Source organism: Bactrocera oleae, chromosome 6 (genome assembly GCF_042242935.1).
Source record: "Bactrocera oleae isolate idBacOlea1 chromosome 6, idBacOlea1, whole genome shotgun sequence".
NCBI classification, from domain to species: Eukaryota; Metazoa; Arthropoda; class Insecta; order Diptera; family Tephritidae; genus Bactrocera; species Bactrocera oleae.
The window spans coordinates 12,965,816-12,985,934 of NC_091540.1; the positions used below are offsets into that span (position 1 = coordinate 12,965,816).

The 20,119-nt window shown below is 35.7% G+C and overlaps 1 protein-coding gene and 1 long non-coding RNA gene across 7 annotated transcripts in view; one reads left to right on the forward strand and one right to left on the reverse strand.

Moving 5' to 3' along the window:
• Rgl (Ral guanine nucleotide dissociation stimulator-like) overlaps nucleotides 1–19,524 on the reverse strand; it is a 38,227-nt gene extending 18,703 nt beyond the window's left edge. The window contains exons 1-2 of one of the 6 annotated variants that reach the window (XM_036360820.2): nucleotides 19,344–19,524; nucleotides 11,094–12,031 (exon numbers count right to left, since the gene is read on the reverse strand). In XM_036360820.2, coding sequence (XP_036216713.1) covers nucleotides 11,094–11,120 — 27 coding nt within the window. In that variant the 5' untranslated portion in view covers nucleotides 11,121–12,031; nucleotides 19,344–19,524. Of the gene's footprint in view, nucleotides 1–5,303; nucleotides 7,022–11,093; nucleotides 12,032–18,029; nucleotides 18,345–18,869; nucleotides 18,993–19,176 lie in introns of those variants that run through there. The other 5 variants (XM_036360817.2, XM_036360818.2, XM_036360821.2 and 2 more) reach the window with 5 other exon arrangements.
• LOC118680561 (uncharacterized) lies at nucleotides 15,325–15,760 on the forward strand. The gene is made up of 2 exons (XR_004976138.2): nucleotides 15,325–15,571; nucleotides 15,638–15,760. It is a non-coding gene; the product is annotated as an uncharacterized lncRNA (long non-coding RNA).
• Nucleotides 19,525–20,119: the final 595 nt, after the last annotated feature.

A 20,119-nucleotide genomic window follows, 5' to 3' on the forward strand; every position in this document is an offset into this window, starting at 1 on the left:
TTTTCAACCCTAATCCCGATAACCGTATTAAAAATTAAAAATAAAACCAACTACTTGATTGAAAAATAAAAAATAAAAATTTTAGTAAAATAAGAATTTAAAAAATAATTAAAAAATGAAAATTCAATTTTCAATCTCAAGATTGGGATTAAAAAACTAAAATTGTATTTTTAATCCCCACAATTTTCAACCCTGATCGCGAAAACCGTATTAAAAGTTAAAAATAAATCCCAAGTAGTATTGAAAAATAAAAAATAAAAATTTTAATTTCAAGCATATATGGTAATTAAGAATTAAAAAATTATTGGTTTTAAAACAACATCAGGATAAAAATATGAAATTTGAATTTAACATCATGATTAAAATATACAAATTTAATTATTATCCAAAATTTTTGAATCCAAAAATGTTCAACCCTGATACACATATAAAAATAATAAAACCTTAGAATAGTATTCTTCTATAAAAACAATGTAAAATTCTCTAATGTCAAAAATCTTTCCATAAATACACAAATATGTACATATGTATATACATGTGTGTGCAAATAATTACATATCACACACACATATGTACGTCTGAAAGCAATTATTCAATTTTATGCGAAATCAGCTACGCTCCAAAGAAAACCGAAAGCCAATTGATAATTACGATGAAAAGTGCGTTCACGGCACAAAATACTCCAATTTTCGTTTTAATTCGACAGCAAGCGCGAGATCCGCTCGCCTGCCGATAACCTTTCTTTCCGTAGCGGTTTAAGCTATGGTGGTGTCTACGTGATTGCCGCTTATCTCGCATATCACGCATGTCCAAAGCCACTAAAATTCACGAACACTTTCGAAATTCGAAACTAATTTGAAAAAAAAAATACAGTGAGCGACTATTTTATTTGCAATGCCAAATTAGGACCATTTCCTAAGCAAAAACAGTGTAAAGCTTTGTATGTACCAGACACGCTCTTAATGCTCATAAACACGGGGCGAAAGGCGAGGAGCGAGAGTATTGCGAATTTGTCAACAATTTCTTTGCACCACAGGAAAAGTTAATGATGTAATCAACAGCAACCATTTCGTGTATTTCATAACTTTTTATATAAAGCACATACAATTTGCTTTCAAACACATAACACGATCTATGTATATACATACATATGTATATATCTATACATTTTTGTCGTTGGACAACAGAAAGAGCGAACAGCTGTTGCTCCATCGGGACAAATTCATAAGCAGTACAAATGTAAATACAAGCATATATGTACATATATACGCGTAAAAATATATATGTATGTATGTGTGTATACAGTGCGCCTCAAATGCGCTTAGTTTCTTATGCTTATAATAATAATAACAGCAAGTGTTATGCGGGTGTATCGCCCATTAAGCACGAAACTAATTGTTTTTAACACTACGGAAGCAACCACAAAAACAACAACACCGCGGCGCCAGGGAGCAAAAACCGAAACAAAGGAGCTGTTTTTTTTTTAAATGCAGCGCCATGACTCAAGCTTAGTACAGTCATATGTAGATGTATCTAAGTACATATTGTTATCGGTGATTAGCTTAATTTGAGAGAAATGGCGAAATAAATACCAAGTTGGGATTTCAACTGAGCTTGTGGTTGTAGCTGTAGTAAGCGATTAATGTCTCTCGTATTATTACTCATATGATATTATTAAACGAAATTCTAAGCAGAGTAATAAAAAATCTTACTGATAAAATACACAATTGGCAAGTCTATTTGACTTGTTTTTTCGATTCACCACTTTCTAAGTTAGCGATTTAAAGACAGCAACTACACCTGTTCAGTTATCAATATATTCTAAAGGGGTTAGGGGTAGTCAGAGCTTTCAAAAAATCAATTTGTTTTTTTTTTGCATTTTCGTTAAGTGTAATGTCTTGCAAATATTCTCTGAAAATTTCAATTTGATCCGATAATTACTTTTTGAATTATTTGACAAATAACAAAGAGCGCTCGGCCATTTCAAAGCGCTCGGGAGCAGCTAGCTAGCGGCAGCTGCAAAAAACTTTAAATGCGTTTTTCTCAAAACTATGTTTTTCGAACTGGTGACAGCTGTAACTTTAAAACTGCTCAGTAGATTTTAATGAAATTTATACAGCTTTTAAAATACATAATAAACTTGGGCCTGATCGAATAAAATTTTTTTTTCGAAAATTTCGATTTTTTAAGACCAACTGTTGATTTTCTTCCAAAAATCTAGAAAAAAATTTCCTGAGGCCGCCATTTTGTTAATTTTTGAAAAGAAAAATAAAAGCTTCGATCAGGCCCGGGATTATCTATATATAAAACTACTTTTTCTATCCGATTGATTCTAGATGAATCTCCAAGGACTTATGGTTGTCACCGCAAGCACCTCTTTTTAAATATGGGTCAACACAGACAGCTATAACTTTGGAAAGAAAAACAATTTTTTTTTGAAATTTTCGTGACTTTAAGTCAAAACATGGTATAATAATGTCATATTACTACTTTTGTAAAATAACATGATTTAATAGCAAACAAAAATTACTGAAAATTCTCATTTTTTCGTGCCTCTGACTACCCCTATCTCCTTAATACATAACCAGACCTAGCAACTTCAAGGTGAGTATGCGAGATGCTACACTTAAATATTGTCTTCGTACAGAAAAGTCAGACTGAAACCTCAAAGGGTGTACTGAGTTTATGCAATGAAACACTTTTCTATATAAGCCCAATATGCTATAGAAATCAGGTCTACACTTTAAAATCTAATGTTTGTAAAATAACAAGAACACATCTTTTTGAACTACATATATAAAAACGTTGAAAATTTATTTCAAAGATTTGGAGAGAGACGATAGAGTTACAATACCATGTTTTGCATCACCGATAAATGATTGCAGTAGGAAGGTGAGTGAACATGGAGTTTAATCATATTAACTGACCCAAATATATTATATTATAAATTAAGTTAGGCAAAGTAAATATTTTGAGAAACTTGTAACTCATGATACTTTTCTTGAATGAGGTTGACAAGCGTTAAGCTCAGATGAATGTCTTCCCATACAAAAAACCAATATCTTAAGGAAATATAAGATTCTTACAAATACAAAACCATTGTATTTTTCTGTTTTTTTGCTAAGAAACATGGCAACCCTACCAATTAATGCTAACTCACATATTTCTCATGCCGAAAGCTCAATTGCACAGAAGCAATGAATATTAATAATTACCTATCTATAAGTACATACATACATACTCACATTGCTGGGAAATACTTTTGTTTTTTTACAACAAAACAATAGACACGTCATAAGCTCACATTGCGTTGTGATTTGACAATTGAGGAACAGCAAAACGCTTAGTAGATTAGCACAACAAATGAGTTTGCAGCAAAAAAAATGTAAATGTATTTTGCAAATAACTCTACTCAAGGCTTTCAAGGCGGCAAATATGCTAGACCTACACACATATTATGACTGTATGCATGCGTTTATTGAGACATAAATATTTATGTTAGGGAGCATGTTAAAGTGCCTGGTCATTTATCATTCACCCTCCCGGTAGTTTTGTAGCTGATTACTTAAAAACTTACGAAGGCATTTTGCACTTTTCGTTGCCTACAATTTGTTGTTGGTGGCAAGTGTGTAGTTTTTCAACTCAAATCTCTCAACTGAATTTGCTTATATGACAGGGTAATATGAAGGCCTGTGTCATTAATGGTGTTTTCAAAACTGTCAGCGCTTCTATGCCGCGCGGTCTGGTTGCCTGTCTATTTGGCTGCCACTGCGCATTCAGCAACATCGACAACATCCGTTTTATGTTGCTGCTGCCACTACACGTGCACATCCATATATTTTTATGACAACAGCTTGTTTGCTGCGATTAGCTACGTTAAGTATTGTTCCTACACGCATACATGCATGCGCACATTCCTTCACAGAGCCGGCGATAAAAGCGCTGTCAGGAGGTTTGTATGTATGTCAGCGCGTGCAAAATTCGATTGCAGAGGGAGCGCGTGTTTACATTAATGTGTGGCATAGCAGCGCTAGGGCAGCAACACACATGTGCAATATGTCTAGGTTTTAGAGGTGTGTTTTGTGTAACTAAATTGTTGATAGGTCTGTATGTAGACACGTCTGTGAGTGCGCCTGATATGTAAATAAACTTTTGTATATTACTCACTTTCTTATTTATGTATACACATACATTACTAGGTATATAATTAAGCTTATGCGTCCTATTGCAGTCATTTAACGCTGTCAGCTGCTCAGCGTGCTTCCCCTCGTGTCATAGCAATGTCTCAGTTACGCCTCTTGCATGAATCACAAAGCCTCAAATGTACTTTATATATACCCATATAAACATATTATATGTAGATATGAATATAGTTTGCGAAAATACATGCAAGTGTATGTATGCACATTGTATATACAGTTTCACGAGGGCTGCGTTGACTGAGCGCAAACTATATTTGTAAGATTCATTTAATGAGGGTGTGCTTTTAAAGCGCGGGTGGTAACTGACAACCGCCCATATTACATTTATTACATTTTATGTCAAAGTCTATTTTGGCTCTGTCACATTTGACGCGCATTTCTGGAATCATCTAGGTCGTGAGTTACATGCCTGTCGGAAAAAGAGCTTTAAGCAAGTCTTTTAATAGAGAATAGCGTATAGTTTGTTAGTCGGAGAGTTTTAAAGCGGATAAGGCATAGTTTTGCATTAACGATAATTCTTTAACTAACTATGATTGCGCTATGAGTAAGTGATCACTGGTCGTAAAAGTCATTTAACAGTTTAAGCATAACTTAAAGCTTACTAAAGCTTTACAAAAGAGCACTCGGTGATAAACTATTGTTCCTGAAAAATATAACTTCAGTGCTCACAGTTTCAAAATGAATATAAATTTTTATATTTTTTCGTATTGAATATCTAACTTCTTCGTGTTTTTCACGTTGTCTACTGAAATTCCATAAAAAATATCAGACGAAAATTAGACGCGTTATCTTTATACAGAAATTCAGGAATTTCCATTAAGTTTGAAATTTCAGTTTTTGAAACACAGTTATACAACATATATTTTTGAAATGCTGGGATTGGCATCAACTCAATTTCTAATTTCCTGCTGGCTGTGTAGTCGTAAAATTTTTACTTTTTCCACACACACAATTGCAATCAGTGAAACAATGCACCGACAATAATAAAAACTATAGCAGATCAAACAAAAAGGAGATGAAAAGAAAAATGTCTTACAAACTTAATTAAAGAAAATCTAATCAACGCTACGGTCTACAATCGTAACGCTCCCATAGCCATACCATTTGACGTTTGATGAGTGCAAAATGCGATTTATTATCTATTTGTTGTTGTTTTGCTGCTCTGCTACCTTGCCGTTGAGTACTCAATTAAATTGCTGCGGTAAATGTATGCGTCGCTTGCGGGGTTGTGCCGTTACTGCCCCCTCCTATTAAGTCGCGCACAAAAGGTCAACGAACAAAGCGGCACATTCACCTTTTCGAATTTATTTTTATATTGTATACTTTTTATTGGAAATTGCGCTTGTTACACTTGAGTCTGAGTATATATTCAAATAATCCGTTCGAGTATTTTGCTGAGGCACACAGTTTTCAATATTTGTGGGCTGCGATGGTTGCGGGCGCGTTGTTCTGCTTGTTGTTGTGTTGGGTGGAAAATCGATTTTCATTTGCCGATGCAAGCAAAAACAATGAAGCCAATTGCAAACTCAACTTAGTTCATTAATTTCGGCATTATTGTCGTTGGCTTGTAAATATATTTGTTAGTGTATATATATATATATATATGTGTGTGTGTGTATGTGGCATTTAAGGCTTTGCACCACCACCGCGTATTTATACGACTTGTACGTGTATATTAGTATATTTGTATGTGTGTAGTTGAAAGGCACAGTATGCGTAGGGAGGTTTGGGCGTTTACGACGTCTGCAACTATCTGCAACTATTTCGACTCTTTTACTAGCAGCAAACTTCCGTTTCCGTTTTATATTGTCTACTTCGCTGCTATGCTGTAGGATCTAAGCTTTTATTCGCAACCACACACAGTTACACGCGCACACATTTGCATGCAAGCAGGGTCGTTGCACTATTTTATAGCTGCACGCAGACGATTTATGCTATTGCGGTACTATAATATAAACACAAGCGTATCGCTGTTGAGGCTCCGCGAGTCCTTTTCACTGCAGTTGACAATTAAATGGGCGTTTATGGAGTCTGTTTTTATGCCAACACTGCTGCGGCGCTGCGCTCGCTACTACACTTAACACGCCCTAAGCACTTCCGTCTCACGCAGCAGACTGCCGGCGCGTTTACTTGAAGTCTCGCCTGGATTTGCCTACAGTCTGAGCGGTCGACCCAGCGACCTCTTCCAAAATTATTCACGCGGTTTCACTTAATTCAACTTAAATTAAAATCAAACTGTGTCGACGTTGTGTAAACGTGATTGTTGTTGTGCTTGTTGTTTATGTTCACGTCGTTCTCTTGTGTTTGTATATATGTATTGTGTGTGTGTGTGTGTGTGAGTACAATGCGCGCCGCTTGTGACGCTACCGAAAAGTTGATTGTTGTGTTTGGCTGTGCGCTCAAGTTGATAAACAACTAAACGGCGTAGCATACTCCTTCGCACAACAACAACAACAAAATATATACATACATATATGGTGTACACTATTTATGTATACCCAAAGCACTGTAGGTATCGAATAATTTGTAAAACTTTGATATTATTTCCAAATTTGCATGTGTGCACGTTTTTCTCAATCGTAAACTATTTCGTGTCACGCGTATGTAACGCGGTTGTTCGCCCGTACTAGCGCACTCGCTTTAAAGCACAATTAAAGTATATACATATATATGTATGTATGTATGTGTATATCAACAAATTGTTGTGTATATTCTTTTTATTTTGCATAAAAAACGCTCAACACTTTTGCGGCGAACGAACAACACGCACGAAAGTTACGCGCTAAACCGTCTCCAACAAACGCCGAAACCGCACTCAGCGTTCTAAGTGGTGCGCATTCATGACAAACCCGCTGATTCTGATTCCCATTGAGCGCTGCACGTATGACCATATGCTCTCGCCTGTGCCGAGGGATGACGATGGCGTTTATGACGACGTCATCAACTGGTCATATAACAAGCAGGCGGCTGGTAGCAAACTTACGCCACCAACACCACCACTGCTGTCCTCACCGGCGCGCGTTTAGCAGGCGTACTCACGCGCCACCCCTGTTGCCACCACCCAAGCAAGTAGGAAACGGCGCGCACGGTGGATTGTTTAAGTTTTTTGATACATTTTACAATTCATTGCAATTCGCTACGTCATAAAAAAAAACTTATATATACATATCCTGCATTATCTTCTAAGTTTTTTATTACAGCAAAAATGAGACCGTTCTTTTGCCTCTCTTTCCTCCTGTCTTTTACGATAAGCGCTTTGAAGCGCCTAAGAAAATCGTTGCCTACAATTGAGCGCAATGTATAATGATAATCTTTACTATTTTATGAGCCACCTATCAGTTTTATAGCTAACAAAGCGCTGTCACAACAGCAGCAATACTAGCAAGAGATTGCTAGTGAAGTGTTTATAAAAAAATTATATATTAATTTCTTCTATTTCTACATAAATTTAGTTAAATCAAATAAAGTGAATTGTTTAATATTTGCATTATCCAGCTTCACTGTGCAGCACAGCCCCTGTTTTTGTGAAGATACCTGCTCAATTAATCATATGCTTTGGCTGCTCTCTAGTCTTCTCTCTATTTTTGCTGTTGTATATGTGTTCTTCGCGCGCGTTTATGTTCTCTGTTTATTTATTCTTTCGCTCACCTCTTCTTTTTATCTTTCTAGTTTGTTATTGTTTGCTACAATTCTTATTGGCTGTCATAAGAGCACATAAACGTGTGAACTCTGCTGTCAAGTTGGCTGTCAGATCTATTACATTATTTAGTTGATGGCAACTTGCGTACTAGAAATTATTTGTGCTTGTTATATTCTGTGCTGTTATATAACATTTGTTTACTATAGTTTTAGTTTTATGATTTATCTTTATGAATGAATGAAAGTTATGTTTATATACCTACAACTAATCACACAAACTAAAAAGTCGCCAGTAAAAATAAGTAAATATTTTAAGCCATTTAAAAGTGCTAGAAAAAGCTTTCATTTTTTATCACAGAAAGCTTTCGCTATTAACTTCAATTTAGCGCGCATTATTACAGGTTATGTAAGACTTCATATAATGGGCATCTCTACATCGGTAATGAATGAAAAAAATTTTTGATTACAAAATAATGAAAAGTACCATAAATGAGTCCACGGTCACGCATGATGAATTTTAACGCATGTTTTTAAAAACTCCATGAACATTAATTAAAATCCACAAACAAGACACGTGCCATTACCATTTTAACTTTAACATTACCAATTTTGTTTGTGTAAAATATTAAATATTTACGTTTTGCTTTGGCCAACCTGTTCGCAACTAAATAAAAGTTGTTCAAATGTCTGGCATGCCTGTTAGTTAAGCAGGAAAGTTAATATTACAAAACAAAATTACTAACTAAATTGCAATTTATATGCATAACCATAGCTTTGTATACCTGCGCATACAGTTGGTTTCATATTAATAGTAACATTTGGTTGCAGAGTAAATATTTGGAAAGTAGAGTAGCGAGAGAGAAAGTAGAGAGATGTAAAGTAAATTATGATTAATGTTGAAGTGTTTTTTTACCCTTGGTTAAGATAACTTTTTGCTCTAGAATTAGCTGACAATATTTGCTCCGGAAAAGTCCGGAACGCTTGTGAATTTCAACGTAAATTTATTATTTTGAAGTAATTTGTTTGTCTAACTTTTAAAATTGATTTACAAAATCATTTAAATTTATATACAATTTTTATCAATTTGAGTAACTTGTAACTATTTATGTGGCCGAGACCTGTAATTTACATTTAAATGCATTGCATATTTGTATATTTAGAGTTAATTGGGGCACAACCTTAGCAGAAACGTGCCTTTTTATACAAAATAAAGATTTTTTAACTTATAAATAACTGAGGCAGCGTTTGCAGCATTGAGTTATTTAACAAAGCTTAATGATTTGTAAGAAAAAAGTAGACAAAAACAAAAAAAACGTTAACTTCGTTTGCACCGAAACTATAATACCCTTCACAAATACAAAAGCTGCTTTACAAGCATTTCATTTTGATCGGTCAGTTTGTATGGCAGCTATATGATATAGTGAACCGCTCTAAACTATATCTTCGAAGGTTGCACGATTGGCTGAGGCAATAATTCATGCCAAATTTCTTGAAGATATCTCGTCAAATGAAAAAGTTTTCCATACAAGTATTTGATTGCGTTCGTTCAGTTTGTATGGCAGCTATATGCTTTGGTGAGCCGCTCTAAACTATATCTTCGGAGGTTGCACGAAATGATGAAAATGTCACGTCATATGAAAAAAATTTTCTTTGTTCAAGGTATAAAGCGGTGTGAATGCTAATTGAGCAGCGCACTAAAACCATAAATAAAAGCAAAATATAACATATATTTTTATAGTTTTTACTTTTTATAGCTTTTTTGTATAATTACCTATTTTATTAGATTATTTCTAATTAATACAGTAAATATATAAATATTTATATTCAAATATATTTAAGTACAGCTGTTTCTAGTTTGTTTTTATTGTCATTGTTTTGCTTACTAATCACTTATTATATTTTATATCGCTATCGGAATCGCTAACCAATTTCTTTAATAGCAAATCTCTTTGAACTCACCATTAATGCAATTACTGTTCAATATGAGTTGTTGTATCGGTTGCAATACAGTGATTGTCGTTCAGTTGTGAGACTAATTCATTACTAATTGCACTTTATCATGGAAAATTTAAATTAATTGATTATAACAACGCCTATGAGAAAGCGCAGCAGCGAAAGTGTCGTCGAAATAGCACTTAAGCTAATAAAATTAATTAAACTATTTATAATACAAAAAAGCGTGTTTTTGCTTCCACAGTTTGCTTGGCGCTTTAATAAATGAAACAGTTTTTGTTATAATAAAAAATGAAAGTATAAAACAAGAAAAATTGCAGCGCAACAATTTTAGCAATTGCCAAACACTAGAGAAAATTCATGATTGATTTTTATAAATTTTTTTTGTGGTAAATGTGATATTTTTGCATGTTTCATATTTGTTAGTTCTTTGAATTTCTAGTTTTGGCGCTTTTCATGTTTTCAAAACGGTCTTACGTCATTTAATACAATTAATTTCGCTTTGTGATTTCATACGCGCCACACAATCGTGTGAAATGGATAATTTTTATTGTGTTTGTGTGTGTGTGTCTAAACAATTTGGCAGCCAGCCCTGTAAAAAGAAACTCTTCACCAATTCGTGCTTAGATAAAAGAGAAATCTTCCTAATTTTCATGTAAACCCAAAGTGTTTGAATACTAAATGCCTAGAAGGCGTTTGATTTGGGCAGCAAAAGCTCGGCTTTAAACCAGCGCTTGAATAAAAGCGCCATAAATGTGCTAAATAACGGCGAATTAGTGAATGATGCTAAAAATGTTTTTCAGAAATGGAAAGAACCGAAAAGGCTCACAAAGCTATGCTAAAACACAAAAATCAAGCGTGAATCGATAAATAAATAGAAAGAAAAAATGAGATCAATTCAGCGGGAAGTGGGCGCTGTTTTTAATGGCATTACATTTTTTCTATACGCACATACATATGATATTTTTAGCATTTACTTTTAGTATACAATTTTATTGTAATAAAATGGTTACAAATGAATTATACGCAGCATTGCTCATCGCTAGTCACAACTTTTTCACATCTTTCTGGGAAAGCGCGAATATCACTACCGTGAAACTATACATCTTATAATACTATCCAAGAATCAAGCCATTTTTCGTTGTCGTCTTGTAAGTAATACTGCTTCTGAGTTAGACCATGTGACATCGAACGAAACAAATAATAAGCAGACAGCGCAATATCTGTCTATTTTCTATACTAAATTAATCTATATATATTCTATTTTAAATATTTTTGTTTTTTGCATTTTTTACTCACCAAACTATCGGCAACATTTTGACTCATTATTTCTGTGCCAATTGTGGCCAAGTAGACGCAATATTTTTCTTGTTGTTGTTGTTGTTGTTGGGTTGGTGCGCAAATGCAACAGCAGAAATTTTAGTTTCCGAAATAACTTGCCACATTTTGAAAAGCTGCAGCTACCGTTGACCACAAGTAACACGAATGCAATTAAAATCTGTGTATTTGTATATGTATATGTCTATGTTTAGGTATTTAGTACGACTGGCGTGAGCTGAGTTGCAGTTGTTGCTAACATTTACTATGTAATGGACTTTCTACGCGCTTGTGGTTTCAGCAACAAATTTGGAACACTACACACTTTGCTGTTGCTTTTGTTGTTATTGTTGAATAAACTAACATAATCACGTGCACAACGCTCGCTGCTATGGCCGTGCGTTCACTCGCGCTTAGCAAATACATTTGCACTTATTTCCTTTTTAATTTTTATTTTTTTTTAATTTTTTTATTTTTTGTTTTATTATTTCTTATATTTGCTTTTGTTTTTGTTATTTGCATGCACGCAGTTTTCACGAAATTTCGCATTCGATTTGCTATTTGTGCTCGTTTTATTTTCTTCAACACTTTTACACAATCACCATTAGCCGGCGCGCATGCTTATTGCTGTGAACGTTGTTGAAATGTTAAAATGGCTGGCTGCCGCAGTGCCTGTTGTTGCTTGGCGCAATATGTTTGAATATGCGATTAGTATGGAATGTACGCACAATCAGATATGCGACAAACTTTTTGATTACAGCGTTGCTGACGGAATTGGCAATTTGTATGCGCGCATGCGTCACTTTCCGTCGCACACTTTACACAGCGAATACTCCCATTAACGTATTTAAGGGACACACAATTTTTGTAAAACACAATTCTTTTTTACTTTTTTATGATTTTTTGAACAACTTCAGCATCTGAAAGTGCGATTTTGTCACAAAATTAATAACATTACACCATTTAAGAAAAATTTACTTATTATAAAATTTAACCGTTTGCAAATATTTGCAGAAAACAACCACCAAGCGACTCTACTGCAGACTCGCTGCCATTTAACATCGAAAAGTGGCCAATAGCCGAAATGGTCAAAGCTGAAATTCCACAGCGAACGCTTTCCGCATTCTTCGCACATTGATCGCTTGACGTATCGCAGCAGTCAGCAAACATTGCTGCGCGTGCAACTTTTAATATACTCACATTATATACCATATACATACATATATACATATTGGTATATAAATATTTATATTGGCCTCGCTACACGACCATCTCGCTGGCGTTCGCTGCATAATCGACTCGCCTGCTTTTTCTGCACGGCAATCTCTTTTTCATGCTTATTGGCCTAATACTCGTATTTCTCTTATTTTCTTGTACAAACACTCTAGTAATGACTAAAATTAAAAATTATTAAAAAAGCGCTTACTGTCTAACGGTGGTTGTAAAACCAATATTTATGTTTGTTTCGATTTTATAAGTTACTCTCTAAACTCGAAGCGCACATTAGGGTGGTTCGGCTTGTTAGGAAAAGTGCAAAACTGTAAAAGATCTGAAATGTACACAGCAGCTTGTGCTATGCGATTTTCTAGTGAAAACTATAATGAACAGGGCGACGAGAGGAGTTAAAATCTGAGTAACTGGACTACTGCCACGCCCACAAAAAGCCATTAAACGTACACCTATAAAGTGTCATAATTAAGCACTAAATAAGGATACAACACTGTAATTTGGTGCAAGGGATTGTAGTGGTAAGGTGCACTTGTGGGGTAAGCATTCTTAAAAAGTGGTTGTGGCAATGCCCTCTAAATGCTTAAATGTTCATATCTTCCAAAACACTGAAGCTATCTCAACCAAACTTGTCTTGTAGTCTTTTTAGCATTTCTTTATACACTATGAAAATGAAGAAAATCAAATAATAATCACGCCCACTCCCCATATAACGGTTATGTTGAAAACTACTAAAAGTGCGCTAACAAAAGACCCAAAAATATGAAATTTCACAACCAAGATGGCAGGGGAAAACTTAATGGGAGGCGGTGTAAAAATTGGATAATAGGCGTGGCACCGCCCACTTTTAGGTAAAGTCTTACAACTCAGGTACTATTCGATAATTATCAACCAAATTTGGTGAGTGAGGTTATCCAATCATTATTATCATACATTACAAAATGAAATCGGTTGACAACCACGCCTACTTCACATATAACAAACTTTTAACTTCTATCTGTTTCTTTTACTTAACAGTATACACATCAAACAACAATGCAGCTATTAGGGTACAACTGTGCACAAATAGTATCCTCAAAGTTTTTAATCTAACGCCCAAAACTTGTCGAAATCGGACTATAATTTTTCAAGGACCCAGACACCAGTGCATATGGCTGATTTTTTACCGAACTTTCTCGGTTAGTCTATAATTAATGGCTGTTTTTTATCGAACCTATCGGTTAGTCTATAAGTTTTAGTATTGAAATTTGTGGAAAATATTTGTGTAATAACAGCATGCATTTGTGCCAAAATTGGTTAAAATCCTGTCAATACTTCTCTTAGCCCAAATGTTTAATATAAATATTTTCGAATTTGCGGTTGACTTTATACCGCATTAAGCAGTCAATATGTTTAAAATATTAATGAAATTCCGAGAGAATCTATTTTTAATACTATTGTAGCTTCTTGCCTGTGATTCTAAATAAGGCATGTAATGCTGCCTACTTTTAAGTAAAATATATATATATGAAAATCCCGTACTTTACCTTGCGAGAGTATAAAATGTTCGGTTACACCCGAACTTAGATCTGACTTACTTGTTTTGCCATAAAATTTCAACTAGAAGCAGTCATTTGAGGCATAAATGGTTAGTTTTACTAAAAATGCTAGTGCAAAGAGCTTATGCTCATATAACGGAAATGTTGTAAAATATTGCTCAAGTAGTTATATTCTACAATTTAAATAACTTTTACAGAATCTAAAAAAAAACTGTAATTTGTATTTACGTATTGCATTTGGCAACACCCTAATAAATTGCGTTATGTGCATGTACCAGTTTTTTTTGTGCTGCCCAACTGTAACAACACGAACAATATTTGTTACCGAAGTTGTACAAGCATAAAAATTAGATTTAGGGCCACAAATCGAAAACTTTCAATAATTTGTTTATGCATAAAAATTACTTGTAATTACAATAACATAAGAGAAAGTTTGATTTCTGGGAAATTTTTGCGTTTAAGAGCTTGCAGCAGAGTTTTAGAAGACTCTCAGATATTTTTAGACTACTATTACTTCGACGTACAAACATATAATTAACTATACCGTTATATAGCATATACATATATATATGTATATATTAATGCCTTAAAACGCAATAACTTGTAAGAGCACAGTTAATTTTTCTACTTTTCCAATTTGCAACAACACACACATAAATTAAAGCAATGAAATCCGTAAGCACGGCGCGGCCTTAGCAAATCGCAAATAGCACGACAATCAATGGAATTCGCCAACAGTTAAACAGCGTTGCGGCTTTAACACACTTGCGGCGGCTACCAGCATTGGTGACAATGCCAAAAGACACTGAAAGCTGTGCGACTTTGAAATAGTCATTGACAAAGGTTGCGCTGCTGGTTGATGAATTGCTGTCAAGCACCTGCGCTGAGCAGAAGACAAGCGAAGAAAAGTCGTCAATAACCATTTTCGGTATATTTCGTGTGAAAATAGATAAAAATAGCTATCATAGGCTGGCGCAAAATGCTGAAACCAAATCAAATATTTGTGCGCAAACAGCAGGTGAAGCGCTGGTTCAAAGCCGCAGAAGGCACGAGAGACACGGCAGAGCATACACTACACTCGCATTCGTCACTCAGCTCAAGTCCATATGTTTATTTGTATGTATGTACATATGTGTGTACGAGTTCATGAGCGTTTCGCGTCAACTACCTGTTGAGTTTGTTAATTTTTCTATGGCAACGGACAGCGCACGAAAAAGTAAATAAAAATGTGTATGAAAAGATTTGAACAGCGCGCGAAGTGAATTATGAGGCTTGTGAGAAAGCGCGGCGCTGCACGGAGCGCAGGCGAAAGGCATGGCAAATATACAGAAATTGTTTGTGAAAATTTAATATGAAAGTGAAGTAAATTAAACAGCCGGACAAGCGGTTGAACTAAAAAGTGCGCCAGCAAACCATTTGGCATGCACTGAGCAGATCGACCCTCTACATGGTATGTTACATGAATATCCATTGTGTATATTGCTTAGATCGTCGTAAACATAACGTTATGCCATTAATTTTACGATATTACGTTTCAACAGCGCCAACGCGAGTGCAACGGAGAGTTCCGGCAGCACGGTTCATTGACGAACAGCTTGCAAACACACAGTCACATACAAATGCATGCTCTTAAGTTTAGAGCGGAGCGTGCATAGCATCCGTTAGGAGAGCGGGAGCGTGAGAAAGAGCGCCTAAGTATGTTGAACTCCATCGTCCGAGGTGTGTTTGCTTTACAATCTTTTTATTTTTTTATTTTTTAAGGGAACTGTTTGGCCAACAACTTGAAATTACACCCAACAGCTGAGAAAACAGCCGAGGCAAAATAGTTCAAACTTCCTTTATACTAATAACAATTTAATAATAAAAAAATGTTTTGTTGATCGAGTTGTGGAAAACTGTGTTTTCTAATTTTTTATTGGATTTTTTGTGAAAATATATATCGTTTTAGATCAATACCACTTTATTTGTATAAAATGAGCGCTACAACAGTTTTAACAACAATGCAATGAGGCTTGATCAAAACTGATCCTGGTGAAAACGAGCAATATACATACATACGTATATAGGTTGAGATTTCCTTCTAAGCGCGCTTTGTTTTGAAAGAAGAAGAAGAGAACAGTAAACAAAAAAATGTGTAATGGAATTGTGATCTGATTAGTTTTCAAAGCTTGGCTGACACCTGTTAAGTCAGACCCTGATTTCTTATATACGAGTACATACATACAGGTTGTTTTAAAAGTTTCCGCGCTCAAAATGAAAAAAATACTGTCTGTGGTACGAAACCAATTTTTTTAAATTTAATATAATCTCCCTTAACTTCAATATACTTATTTCAATGATTCTCCAATCACTTTATGCCATCCTTATAATGACTTTCCGGAAGCTCTGCAAAATGCTCATCTAGGGCTGTAAAAGCTACTTCATTCGACGAAAAACGTTTTCCACGAAGGAAGGGTTTCAGTTTTCGGAAGAGGTAGTAGTCGCTGGGAGCCAAAACTGCTGAATACGGTGTATGCTCAAGCAATTCGTACTTTAATTCGTTGAATTTTGTCATTGTTAACACACCTTTGTCAGCGGGTACATTGTCTTGATGAAAAATTATTTTTTTGTGCTGCAAACCAGGTCTTTTCTCACGAATTTTTTCATCCAGCTGATCCAAAAGGCTGCAATAATATTCAGAGTTGATTGTTTTACTTTTCCGCAGATATTCAATCAACAATCAACCTTTGGCATGCCATAATCTTCTTTGCAGATCATTCTGACTTCACCTGCTTTAGAGCTGAACAACCAGCTCCAGTCCACTGTAAACGTTCTTGTTTCAATATAGAATCATAGTGGTAGATCCAAGTCCCATCCATAGTTATAAACCGACGCAAGAAATCGGTTTTATTCTGCTCAAAACGCTTCAAATTATGCTGAGAAATATGTTTTGGATCCAGTTTTCGTTGAATTGTTAACGTGTGCGACACTAACTTTCCAAACAGTTTTTTCACATGTAATTCTCCATGTAAAATATGAAGTACTCATTCGTCTGAGATGCCTATGGCATTAGCAATGTCGCGCTTAGTCAAACGTAGATCTTCACTAACAATATTATGAACTTGCTCAATGATTTCTGGTGTGGTTGCGGTTTTTGTTTGTCCTTCGTGTGGATCATCTTCAAGCCTAGTACGATCAGGTTTAAATTCACCAGCCCAAAATTCAACGGTGAGTTTTGAAGGTGAGGACTCCTTATACACTTCTAACAATTGTTTATAAATTTCCTTTGCATTTAAACCTTTCAAAACAAAGCATCTACTCACTGCGCGATATTCAATTTTTCCATATTGAAAAAATACGCTGGCACGTCAACTTCAAATGGCTTGTAAACAAAGAATTGATTGACAGAATAACTTGTAACTTTGCATGTGTTCTCACGACAGATGTACAACACTAATTCGAGAAAAAAAATTTGGTGCTAGTAGTGCTATTTCTTGGTGAGACCAACCAACTTTTCAACCAACCTGTATGTATATTTCAATATGTATTCTCGTTGCGACTACAAGAAAGTCGAGAAAGTATTGATTAACGAAAGACCTAGCGTGAAAAAATGACACTGCTGTTGTCAATAAAAAAATTATATGAGCTTTGAGTTTTTGGCATTTATAATTGAAAATATTTAGCCACGTTAAGCAAGTCGCTAGCACTAGCCTTTTAAGTTGGACTTGTTTATAGCGTGTCATATTTCTGCTTAGTCAATAACTAGTTTTATTTTTGTAAAGCTTTGTAATTTTTAATGTATTTGCTAAAAAGAGTAAGTGGAACGCTACATAGAAGCAGCACAAGCATGATCTCACTAGAACTTTAGTGACGCGAAGCAAAAATTAAAATTTTTGTTTTCACTCTTAAACAAAGCTACTGCTGAGTGTGCATATTCATTTTTCGCTGTTTGTTGTTGTTGTTAGCGTGTTAAGTGAAGCATTATTGTTATTATATGTATTAAGTAAATGTCTACTGATTATTTATTATAGCAGAGTCTTTCGTAAGTAAGAAGTTTGCTGCTCTTCTTGCGTTATTTGCCGCTTATCGCTTACGATCGTCTTTTTTATTGCCATTTATGTTTTTGATTTATTTATGCTGCCTTTTAAAAATCTGTTGGATATATAATTCTTACGCTTTTATTGTTCTAACTTGGCCACAACTCAAAAGTTTCACACACGTACACTCTTTTGCATTTAAATGAATTTTTCCTCTTTGATTTGTCATGAGAGTTCTCATGTTGCCTAGAATTAGTACACAATTGTTATGCACCACTAATTTTCTGTCGATTTTATTTGGTATGAAACGCCAGTTAAGCGTGCTTGGCGAAAGCTTGTTATTTCTGGCATTTCACTGCACTAATATTGTTGTGATTTCCCGTGTTTTTCCTCTTGATTATACAAGAATCTCACGACACTGTGGCGGCCCTTTGGTGCGACCCTCTTGTGCGGGGGCGGAGAGCCAATTGGAGTATCGCGGCAGTTGCGCCGGCAGTCAGCAGCTGTTCAATTGCAAGACAGCAGCAGCAGCAACAACAAACAAAAAAACTGAAACAACAATAACAATAACAAGGCAGTTTGAATTCTTTGCACTTCATATTCGCAGCGCCAAGTTGGCAAGACGACGTCACTGCTGTTGGCAGTTTCCGCATATGGCGTGCCTGTCGTGCGTTTTTATCGAACTTCACACTTCTCGCCACACACATTTTGCTTTTTTCCGCTGGCCAACTGGCGGTTTGCAAATTTGAGACTTTTGCAATTTTAATTTTGTTCTAAGCGATACTTTTGAGTTCGCTTTCAACGTTGCAACTTTTAAACAAATTCAGCTACATTTGTATATACATACTTATGTGTGTGTTTATACTAAAACTCCTATTTTAAATCAACCATAAAACAACCACATATTTCGTATCTCAAAACAAAAAACAAAAGATCATACAATCGTAAACTACAACAAAGCGATTTGAGTGTGAGACCTGAAACTGGCGTTTCGGCACAGAGTCTGCCTTTGCGTTTGCGTCCGCTGCGCCGCCGTCAACTGCCAACTGGTTTTATCGCACAATCGCACGATTTTCTCCATTTGCCTACACGCTCAGCACCGTGTATGCACTTTTTTTTGATTTTTTTTCAATTTTTTTTTGTTGCTTTTCAACTGTGCACTGTATACATTTTCACTTTTAACGTAAGCATTTTTGCAACAAGCCACAACCGTATGGCATGCATTCATAAAAAATTTCATTAGCTAATAGCTAGCTAGTCGACACTTGGCGACTCACTCGTTACCTTTTCGCACAAACTGATATTCTTTGGTGATTTTTTCTTTTTCTGCACCGCAAATTCAAAGATTCGTTTTTGGCCAACAATTCTTTGACTGCAAATGGTATGCTGCTCCCTGCGTCGCTCTTTTTGTACACACAAAAATATTATTACTATTTCGTTTGTTACTATACTTTGCACACGATTCGTAGCGCCACGGTACACTGCGCCGTCGCACTGCGCGTTTAGTCGTCTTCGCCACCTTTTCAACGTCTCGTCGCCGTCGTTTCGCTGCCGTCCAACATGCGCCAGTTCGTCTGAAAACCGAACCGCTCGTGGATACCCGTAAAACACAACTGAATTCGGCGCTCAAGCTGGCCAACCAACTAAGCTGACTAGCTAACTGGGTCCAATTGGTCTGCAAAGGTGATTGCTTGCAAGAGAGCCGCAGAGAGTTGGTTAACTGAAGAGATGCGCAAATTAAGTCGCGTCGCGTCAAGTGATCGTATGCTTCTGTGTTCATTTTCTGGTAAGTATTTAGGTATGTGTATTTGGCTAAGTATGGAAAGATGTAGCCACGGAGACAAATTGCGTTTATAGATTTTAAACGCTAGTTACTGAAGCGCTGAGTTGTAAGAGATGAATGACTTGCTTCACTTTTGAAGAATTCGTTGGTTCTTTTACTTTTGCTAGGATATTCGTTTCAACTTTTAACGGTTTTTTCAGGGAATAGTCGTACATTTTCAGTATGTTGGTCAGCGACCAAGACGAGTCAGTGGAAATCCGTTCCCACAACATTGTGGTCTACGTAACCGGAACGGATACGGATTTTTATCAGGCCAAGTACTGTGAACTCGGTAGAATTCTGCCGCTACAACAACAACAACAGTCAGTGGAAATTGATAGCGCTGTATAAAGGGTCATTATGTGCCCGGATCTGTGGGAAAAAGGCAAACGAAACTAGCCTATT